Source organism: Uranotaenia lowii, chromosome 3 (assembly GCF_029784155.1).
Source record: "Uranotaenia lowii strain MFRU-FL chromosome 3, ASM2978415v1, whole genome shotgun sequence".
In the NCBI taxonomy this organism is placed as follows: Eukaryota; Metazoa; Arthropoda; class Insecta; order Diptera; family Culicidae; genus Uranotaenia; species Uranotaenia lowii.
This window is the reverse complement of record NC_073693.1, coordinates 303261609-303272704: the sequence shown is the minus strand read 5'-3', so window position 1 is coordinate 303272704 and position 11096 is coordinate 303261609. Positions and strand designations below refer to the sequence as shown.

The following is an 11096-nucleotide window of genomic DNA, read 5'->3' as shown; positions in this document are numbered from 1 at the left end:
TGTGGAACGTTGAGTTGAGTCGAGTTATTCAATCATCCGGATTGAATTAAGTCAATTAATTAGAAAGTAAAGTGCATTTGATTCAGTTTTGTGTCTGAGGTTTTGTCTGTTTTGGTCAGTGATCGGAAAGATCAACCATTGGTAACAAATAAGCACCTAGAAGTGCAAAGCAAGTGCTAGTGCGTGTCGAAGTGGCGAATAAATTTCTTTGATTAATTTACCAGGTGTCAGATTTTGGAAGGTTTTTGAGTTTGATAGTAAGAAGTGGCATCGCCACTAAAGAGGCCGTGTCGACGTGAACAATTATTTGCAAATTTTAACAGTTTTTGGTCAGATTTTGTAATTTGTGATTTGTGTCAGATTTTGTGGTATTTGTCAGCGAGTGCAATATAAGGCATGGCCACAATGGAAGACGTTGATTTCAGCGAATTGAAGGAGCAGGACAGGCAGTTGAGGAGGACGATTAAATCCATAGCTACTTTTGTCAGCGAGTTCCAACGAGGCCAACATGAAATCGAGGTTGAAGTGCGGTTGGAAACGTTGGAAAATGCCATGCGTAAGTTTTACGAGGTGCAGAGGAGGATGAAAGTCATTCTCGATGATGAAGAAATAGAAAGGAATCCAGACACCAAGGAAACCGAAACTGAACGCAAACGTCGTATCAAAGCTCACACTTCTCGTCGTGAAGCGGAATTCGACGAAACGGCTAACGAAGTCGAAAAATTGTACTATCCTACGAAGGCTGCGTTACTGAATTTTCGACCAAACGGAAAAAACACGATGGAACCAAAAGATGGATTTGACACGACTATGTCTAGGGTCAAACTTCCTGATATTCAGCTACCGAGCTTCGGAGGAAGGTTACGAGAATGGGTGACGTTCCGCGACATGTTTGTAAGCCTCATTAACAACAACAGCCAGCTTTCTCCGATCGACAAGTTCTCGTATTTGCGATCGTCGGTAACGGATGAAGCCCTTCAGGAAATCAGTTCGATCGAAATGACCGCAGCTAACTTCCAAGTCGCATGGAACGCACTCGAGAAAAGATACGAGAACAGAAAACTGATTGTAAAGGCCCACTTGGATGCACTCTTTGCAATTGAGCCGATGCGAAGAGAGAATTGCGAGTCGCTGAATCGTCTGATTAGCGACTTTGACAAAAACTTACAAATGTTGAGCAAAATTGGGGAGCAGCCGGAGAATTGGTCAACCTTGCTTGCCCACATGGTTTGTATGCGTCTGGATGCAGTGACTCTCCGCCAATGGGAGACGCATCACAACTCAAAAGAGGTTCCTTCGTACGAGAAAGTCATGGACTTCCTGCGTGATCAGTGCCTGGTTCTACAGTCCCTCCTTTCTAACAATGTGCCTGAGTCCGAGTTCCGTCGATCCAGAACAACAACGACCCATCTGTCGTCACAACCTCGAGGAGGTTGCGTATTTTGTGGCGAGCCTTTCCACAAGGTGTATCAGTGTCGAAGATTCCAGAATTGGTCAGTAAACGAGCGTTTGTCAGAAGTGAGAAAGCATCGCCTGTGTATTAACTGCTTCTCAACTGAACATTTTGTTGATTCTTGTTTAAAAGATTCGTGCCAACTCTGTCGGGATAAACATCATATTCTTTTGCACTTCGACAAGCCTAGCAATTTCGCGCGACCTTATTCCTCCTCCGTTCCACAAAGACGTCGTAGACCAAGTTATGCCAATCAATCGCGGGTGAATCAAAATAGACCGAACTCACAATACCAACCACAGCACACACCAAATCAGGCACCTCCCCAAGCATCCACTTCCTACCCAGTTGTTCAATCATCCAATCCACAGCTTAACCCACAAGTCACCACCGATACTCTTATTTCGCACACTTTTGGAACCACTCAAAGGAGTGAAAGCTTTCCTCTTCAAGTTCTGTTGTCGACAGCAGTTGTTCGTGTAGTTGATCGATTTGGAAATCACACATTTGCTAGAACCCTACTTGATTCATGTTCAGAGTTCTGTTATGTAACTAGCAGCTTTGCTAACAAACTAAACCTCGTTGAATTCAAGGAAACTTTGACAGTTCAGGGAATTGGTAATGCCTCGGTCACCTCCACAAAAGCAGTAGAAGCAATCATTGAGCCTCGTTTACCTACACTTTCTAGCTATCGCGAAAATATGCATTTCCACATTTTACCCAATATAACTCGCACATTGCCCGTAAAACCCGTTCCAATTCATCGTCAAAATTCATTGCCTGATGTTGTTTTAGCGGATCCAGATTTTTGGAAACCGGGCCCCATTGATATGATTATTGGGGCAGAGTATTTTTATGAGTTGTTGTGTGATGAAAGTCATAAAGTCGCTGATAATGGTCCAGTTTTACAAAATTCAGTATTCGGTTGGATAGTGTCCGGGAAAGTGTCAGAAAAACAGTCCGATTTAGTTGTCAGTCTAGAGGGGCCTGACCAGTGTGGATCAGGTGCGCCTCGAACGTGTCAGAGTAGTACAGCTACACTTGTCAGTTCTACGGCCCAACTTGAGGAATTAGTAGCCAGATTTTGGGAGCTCGAATCGTGCCATACTAAAAGCACCTATTCCGTAGAAGAGACGGCTTGTGAAGAGTACTTCAAGCGCACTATAAGCCGAGATTTAGAAGGGAGATTCATTGTTAGTTTGCCCAAGAAACCTGCCATTATACGGCAACTTGGAGAATCTCAAAACATAGCGATGAGGCGGTATATAAGCCTTGAAAAACGGTTGATTGCGAATCCCGAACTGAATTCAATGTACACCGAATTCATTCATGAGTATCTCTTAATGGGTCACATGAGAGAAGTGCAAGAGAGTCAGATTTCACCTCAGAGTTTGTGTCAGGGTTCAAGTCAGAATTTAGAAGGACAGAATCATGATAGCGTTGTATACTATATGTCGCACCACGCAGTGCTGAAACCGGACAGCACCACAACGAAACTACGAGTAGTTTTCGATGCATCGTGTCGCACCTCAACCGGCGTTTCGCTTAACGACGGTTTGATGGTGGGCCCAGTTGTTCAAAACGATCTGATGTGCATCATCCTACGCTTCCGTCTGCATCGGTACGCAATCAGTGCAGACGTTGAGAAGATGTACCGGATGGTACGCGTACAGAGTCCGGATCAGCACCTCCAACGCATTTTATGGAGAGATTCGCCAAATGATCCAATTAAAATTTATGAACTTACTACAGTTACCTACGGAACGGCAAGTGCTCCATATTTAGCCACAAGGTGTCTCAGAAAGCTCGGTGAAGATAACATTACAACTTATCCAATCGGTTCCAGAGTTATCATCGAAGATTTTTATGTGGACGACTGTCTAACAGGTGCTGACAGTGTCGAAGAAGCTAAGGCACTCATCCAAGAAACAACTTCTCTCACCGATTCTGCAGGTTTCAATCTACGAAAGTTCAATTCGAACTGTTCGAGCATTTTGAAGGGCCTCCCCCGGTATATGATCGATAACCAGTCAGTATTCGAACTCGATAGCTCAAGTTCAACAGTCAAAACTCTCGGAATGAAGTGGAATACAACAGCAGATGAATTCTGCTTCAGTTATCCTCAGTTGAAATTCGATAATTGTGAGATAACTAAGCGAGTTGTGCATTCCGATGTGGCGTGTTTATTTGACCCACTTGGATTAGTGGGACCTGTTGTTGTTCAGGCTAAAATATTCATCCAACATTTGTGGCGCATAAAATTGGATTGGGATGAGCCGTTGGATGAAAAAAGTCAGCAGTTCTGGATAGAATATCGGCAGAATCTCGTTGCATTGGCTCAATTATCAATTCCTCGTTGGGTCGGATTCAGAAATAGTCTTGTGTCAGTTCAGTTACACGGATTTTGCGATGCTTCAGAACGTGCATACGGGGCGTGTTTGTATTTACGATGTGTGGATTCAAACGGATCCATTTTAGCACGATTGATAACTTCGAAATCGCGAGTTGCACCACTCGAAAACCTGAAACGATCGAAACGCAAGACCTCCATTCCACGCTTGGAGCTATCATCTGCTTTAACGCTCAGCCATCTGTACGAGAAATTTACGCACGTGAATCCACACATCAACGAAGCATACTTTTGGACAGATTCGATGATCGTCAAGCATTGGCTTGCGTCTCCACCGTCACGATGGCAAATGTTTGTCGCAAATCGAGTATCTGAAATCCAGCACATTACAAAGAATGGAAAGTGGAATCATGTAGCCGGAATTGAAAATCCAGCAGATCTCATTTCGCGCGGTGAGTCTCCTGACCAGTTGATATGTCAGAGTATATGGTTTGAAGGTCCCCACTGGTTATCTCAAGAAGAGCATTCATGGCCCACCGAAAACGACCAAAGGTCAACAGAAATAGAACCGTCATTATTAGAAGAGAAACCAAGTACTGCTCTTGTCGTCCACGAAGCTCCACGAAATGAAATTTTTGATTTACATGATTCCTTTGTCAGTCTCACAAGAATTGTCGCATTGTTCAAACGCTTCCGGCACAATTCGCAGAAGGTGAATAGGGATAAGAAAATAGTCGGAAACCTCAGTCGGTTCGAATTATCGGAAGCAACGCTCACACTGGTTCGCTTATCTCAAGCTGAAAGCTTTGCAGCGGAGTTAAGTGATCTCGCAAGACACGGAGAGGTCAAACACTCGTCACGAATTGCTGGTCTTGGTCCCTACTTGGATAAAGGAGCCATTCGAGCGCGAGGGAGATTGAGGAATGCAAACATTGCATTTTCGCGCAAGCATCCATGGATCCTCGATCACCGCCATCAGCTTACCATATCCATTATGCGGGATTATCATTTGCGGCAATTCCACGCTGGTCAACAACTTCTTATCTCAAGCGTGAGGGAACAGTTTTGGCCAACAAACATAGCGAGTTTAGCCCGATCCGTGATCCATTCATGTATTCCATGCTTCAGATCAAAACCGAGGGTTGTTGAACAAGTGATGGGTGACCTACCTGCCGAGCGAGTAACCGAATCATCAGCGTTTTTAAGAGTTGGAGTGGATTATTGTGGCCCTTTTCTCGTCAGCTATCCAAATCGTAGAGCGAGTCCTGTCAAGTGCTATGTGGCCATATTCGTTTGTTTGGTAACCAAAGCAGTTCACCTAGAGCTCGTCATGGATCTGACAACTCAAGCGTTTATCGGAGCTTTACGAAGATTCGTTGGACGTCGTTCGAAACCAAAGCTGATCATGTGTGACAATTCCACTACCTTCGTCGGAGCAAGCCGAGAGTTAAAGGAACTAGTTCACCACTTCCACTCAAGTCAGTTTCAAGACACAGTTGTTAGAAATGCGTCAGACCAAGGGATCGAGTTTAAGTTTATTCCGCCACGTACGCCAAATTTCGGAGGCCTCTGGGAGGCACAAGTCAAATCATTCAAGAGCCATTTTAAAAAATCGGTTGGCTTGCGTACATTGAGCGTCGATGAAATGATAACAGCATTGGCACAGATAGAGGCTGTTCTCAATTCAAGACCCCTTACACAGCTCACAAGCGATCCGTCAGATTTTGAAGCACTAACTCCAGGGCATTTCCTTGTTCAACGCCCGATGACAGCAATTCCGGACAGAGATGTCATAGCAGTACCGACAAACCGACTTACTATGTGGCAGAGAGCTCAACAACTTACACAGCAATTTTGGAAAAAGTGGAGAACGCAATATTTGTCAGATTTGCAAAATCGTTCAAAATGGAAAAAGCAAAGTCAGAATATTAAAGTCGGAATGTTAGTAATCATAAAAGATGATAATAGTCCTCCTCAGAAATGGCAACTGGGTCGAGTTGAGAAAGTGTTTCAAGGGCAGGATGGTAACGTCCGCGTTGTAACGGTTCGTACGCAAAACGGGTCCTTTGACCGTGGCATAAGCAAGATTTGTATTCTTCCCATTCGTGAAAATGAAGTCGGCAATGTAACCGAACCTAATTCAGAACAGAATGAGTCAGAACAAATGTCGTTTGAATAAAATCAGAAATGTTTTACAATGGTAATTCGTCAAAAAATATGATAAAGATTGAGTCAGAACCAAATGTCAGTTATCGTCAGAAGACCTTATAATGGAAATTCGTCAATAAAAGTTCCAACAGGGACTTCTAAGAAATATTTTGGAAAAATGTGTCAGTTGTTAAAGTCTTCATGTGTGTCTATTTGTCTGTTTATGTCAGAATAAGTCCAGTCAGTATGTGCAATGGAGCATGTGGTCATTGCAAGTTATGTTTAAAACTACTAAAGTCCTGCGGGACATTTCTATTTTTTGGGTATCGAACATCGGAGAGCCATGAATCCACCAACAACTACAGCAAGCACCACTAAGCAAGTCACCGAGGTCCCTATCAATCTATGCATGACGTCCGGAATCCACACGTCAACAATCCATCACATCAAGCGGAAGTGGCTTGCAACGGACTCACCAGCAGCGCGTCCAGCATTAAATGGCTTATCGAAAGCTTCTGATAGAAGAACTTCCCACGCAGCGTCAAGTTATGCTGACTGGTTGGTCACCACACCGAATTTATCGAAAGTTTTTTTTAATTCAATTTAAAAAAAAACTGTGAAAAAACCATTTGGCAATGAATCGACACGTACTAGTGATCAGCAGCATCATCGGGTGGATTTGTGTCCCAACAGCAGCTGATCCAAACTACGCAACAGCAGCATGAGAAGAAAAACACACCAGGAGGAATTTCCAGCCACCAGCAGCCGTATATCTCGTACGTACAAAGCTGGCAAAAGGGTTGCCTTTGTTGTACGGGATACGTTCGGTGACCACTTGGTGATATATCGGCCGTAGGCAAACGGCAATGGCATTAATCTGATCACCACACAGAGCAGCGAGCGAGAACAATCGAGAATCGAAAATTGTCGATCGGCGATACTATATAGTACGGTTTCACGGTCAAACTGTTTGACAAACCGTTAAATGAAAGTTTTGTTTGTTAAATGTTAAAGGATCTGTTTTTTTTTTGTACGAAATATTGTTAGTATGTGAGAATTGATTGAATTGTTAGTATTAAGAATAATTTTTGTGAATTGGTGTTGAAACGCGGCTGGTTTCAAGGGGGGCGGCATGTTTTGTATTGTATAATTGTTGCCATAACGCCGAGCCACCCTAGCCAAATTCCGAAAGAGTGAGTTCTCTCTCTAGAACTCACCTCGACGATACGAAAGGTACACGATCGTGCTGACAGCATCAGCTGTTGATCAAGCAATAAAAATCACTTTAGTCCAACCACCAACCGAACAACATCGCCTCTTTAATTTTAACCCCGTCGGTCGAATAAAGTTTGGGAAAAGTCAAGTTCCCCCCGGTAAATTGCTCGAGTTTTTGTTTCTAGTGGAAGAAATATTGTGTAGTGAGTTTATCACTGAAGGTATTGGTCTGTCCCACCAAGTGAAACGGGACTTGTGTGTAGAGCCTTAATTGCTCAAAATTGGACTTTGTTCCTCTGTTCGGATCGTCTAAAGGTGTTACAGTCCACTTCAAACTTTGTGTGCGACGATCCAGAACAATAGTGGTACTATTCTTGTTTCGCTCACTGTAGCAATGAATTAGATTTTTTTTTGAAAATTGACGACGCGGTTATGGAATAAATATTACATGACACTGAACGCAATGATGTCATGAAAAAATATAGACTGTAAAAAACAGGCACCCACCATTTTTGTTTTGTTTCGATTTTAGTCGTTTTACCATCTTTATGGCATTCGCGACTTAGGCACACACAAATGTAAACAAAGTGTTGGGCTAAATCGTGCAGTTTTCCGAAAGTTCCTTCAATTTAGTTTTCACGTCTGTAAGTTGGTGAATATTGTTGACTCATCGAATTCTTTCAAGGCGTTTCGGCAGCAGACTCATATGGTGCTCTACATACATATTTGTTCTTCGAGGCTGGTAATTCGGAAGTTTCGCTGACAAAAATTTCAAATGTATTTGGCTTAAAATTACTCAGTGTTTATAACATTCCAATCTCTAGTGCCATCGGAAATCTTTGTTTTTTATCGATAAACGATGATTATGTAAATGATTATTACTTTTGTAATGTTTAAAGAACCGGATTTTAAAGAAATAAAAGATGTTTATTAAAACCGAATTGTTTTTATTTAAGTGCTCAAAATCTATCATAAACTTGCAACGATTTTTTGTTCCCAAATAACAAAAACAAAAAGGAACAAATTTCAATGGGGAAATTTTTCCATAGTTCAATGGTTTTCAAATTTGCTCTCTTTTATATTACACGTCTACAAACTTTTTCAGACGTGTAAGTATCCTTCACACACTGAAAATTACGTCATATAAGATTTTTTTTTATTTACATCGTATGGGATGTAATTCTACAGATATTTTTTCGAAGTGTGTATCTGACGCGGAAAACTTTGATGAGCTCTTGAATTTGTACAAAAATATAGTTAAGATTTTTAACTTTAAATTTCAAACTGCTATTTTCGCTCGTCTCTCGTGGGGTGAAAAGAGACAGTGGTTTATTAAAAGAGGGAAACGTTCTTTTGAGCAGCCATCATCTTAAAAGTGAATCAGTATTTTGTTCTTCACTTCGTAGATTTTTTTTTATTCATTCCAATCCTCTGTTGTCAACTTTTCCATCACTCTTACTTATGTTCGTAGAAAAGGTATTGCCTACTTCCAGGGGCAAACATTATCGAAGAAATTATTAGTTTTATTTTTTGGTTCCCAGAGAAAGTGAACGTTAAAAATTTTCTGAATTTACTTCTATTTTACATTACAGAGAATCCATGACACTGCTCTGTCCGATAAAGATTAATCCCAAGTTAAGTGCGCCAAAGAATTTTTTGTTCAAATGTTTGCCGTCATGAAGTATTCTACTTCGCATACCAATTTTGTTGACACAAAGCATCTTTTTTTTTTCATAAATACATTTTTCGTGGTTTAAAATTTCGTGATTTTCAATGTTTCTCTTAAAAAAATCTCAAATATTTTTGGATCCAATTTCCATATTGAATTCTGTTCTTCATTATACGAAATGCTAAACTCTAAAAAAGTGATAAACTCTCAGTTTAGGGAGGCAAAGCATTTTAAATTTCTTACTGGATCTTTTTTTTTAATTAAATTATGTGTTTTAGGGTCTCAGTTTTTAACATCTTGAAATAAAACAAATCTCTTTTGAGTTCCTGGAATCGGAATCTAAATTTTAAGCTAAAAACATGGTTGTTTGATCTTGAACGTATTGGTCATCCAGGCTAGAATGAATACCGCCTAAAGGTAGACAAGTAGCTCTACTAAGCTCTAATGTTGCCATACATTTATTTTTTTTTGAATTGTTTAAATTCACGGGAAAAGTTGATTTGAAATCGATACAAAATAAAATCTCTCTTCATTTTAAATCGTAGAGAAAAAGGTGTTTATCTTAACCCATCCGAAAAGGTCTGAGCCAACAATGGTTTTATTTCCTGGTGTGATGATAATAGAATCAGAAAACAAATTCAAAACTGTTGGTTCTCCTACTCATTTTCAGATCTTTCTTTTTAATGTTCAAATTTTGGCTTAAGGAATATGTTATAATACTTTTTAACATGGAATTTGAAATCAGAAATGAAATTCGAAAGTATTGTCCGCAAATCGCATTCATTTTTAAAGATTTGTGATAGTTTTGTGTGAACCAATTTTCAATAGCAGGTACATATAATTAAAATGTATTCATCCTTTCTTTTAAATTCGAACTCATATTTGATTAATTTTTTTTGTTTATTTTGGTTCTTGTATTGTATTTTTTAAGGAAAAAAGAAACAGAAATATATATTTGTAAATTTTGTTGTGATTTTATTTCATCAACTTTAAAATGCATGCATATAAAAGGATTGTATAGTGGAGTGTGTCGTTTTCCAAATTTTCAAAATAAAATTCAGGTAATAGGGTTTGCATTTTAAATTTTGTACGGAATATTCAAAATATTGTTTGAAGAATGTTATTTTTTTCGTTTTCTCTTGAAAAGTTTGTTCTAACTAAGGCAATGCCAATCTAAATTTAATCTAATATTTCCATTTTAAATGGATTTTTAAAAAAGGCTGATTTTCATGTAAAAAATGTCAAAATACACAATTTCATATAACAAATCACGCTATATCACATAAAATCTGACTTATTTGAATTGTTGTTTCTTGAAAAACATAAAATTTTTTGTTTCATATGGATTCTTGCCAACAAATTTTGACCAATCTAAAATTAGTCTTAAGATTCCTTTCTTTTCACAACTAATTAGTTGTAGTTCGACAATATGCTTTTTTCAACTTTCAATAATCAGCATTTTTCTTTTTAAGTTTTTGTGAGTTAAATCTCTCCAAAGCTCAAAAAAATAACTGGTTTTCAGAAAATAAAAACAATAAAATACAAAATTTAGATTGACATGTCGTGCACTCGTACATAAGAGTATTCTTTTTCATAGAAACCAGGGCCGTAGGAGAGAATGGACTCATGGGGGGGGGGAGGGGGGTTTTGACTGATTTTTAATCTTTGATTTTTTACACGAAAACGCACGAATTAATAAAAATCAAAACAAATAATGTTTGTAACTATATGATTATTCATTTTTATGTTGCTTTACATTATTAATTTTGGATAAAATCGTAACTTTAGAAAATCGGCCCTAAACCTTAAAGGTGAGCAATATTTATATAATGAAACTTTCAATAACAAAATATGAAATTCGCATTCATTCAATTTAGAATGGAACTTTCAATAACAAAACTTATTTGATTTCAGCAAAAAATATTTTTTTGGAGAGCCTTCATTTTTTTTTAACTTATTAAATGCTTTAATCAAATAAGCCTAATCTTCCAAATTCTTTTGTTAATTAGAAGATTCTAACCATCAATGCGATTTAAAACAAATTTTGTTGGGTTAAAACATTTTTGGATCAAACTTGAATCAAATTTATGATTTTAGTTTGAAATTTTGCTTAAAAAAACACCAATACTAATAATGTTGAACACGCTGAGAAAATGAAGAACTTTGTGCACATTTTTCAAGTGAAGATCAGGTACATGTTTCTTTACCATTTTTTTTCTTGTAAAGATTCAATTGAATTTTGAAAATTCTGTAGATGATAT

General features: G+C 38.9%; 1 protein-coding gene across 1 annotated transcript; it reads left to right on the top strand.

The window, feature by feature from the left end:
- Positions 1–405: 405 nt before the first annotated feature.
- Positions 406–5982, top strand: LOC129753676 (uncharacterized). The gene has a single exon (XM_055749519.1). It carries the CDS (start codon positions 406–408, stop codon positions 5980–5982), a length of 5577 nt encoding a protein of 1858 aa, XP_055605494.1.
- Positions 5983–11096: the final 5114 nt, after the last annotated feature.

What these genes read in the sequence shown, in the direction of transcription:
- LOC129753676 (XM_055749519.1), top strand. Translation starts at nt 406, where the DNA reads ATGGAAGACGTTGATTTCAGCGAATTGAAGGAGCAGGACAGGCAGTTG.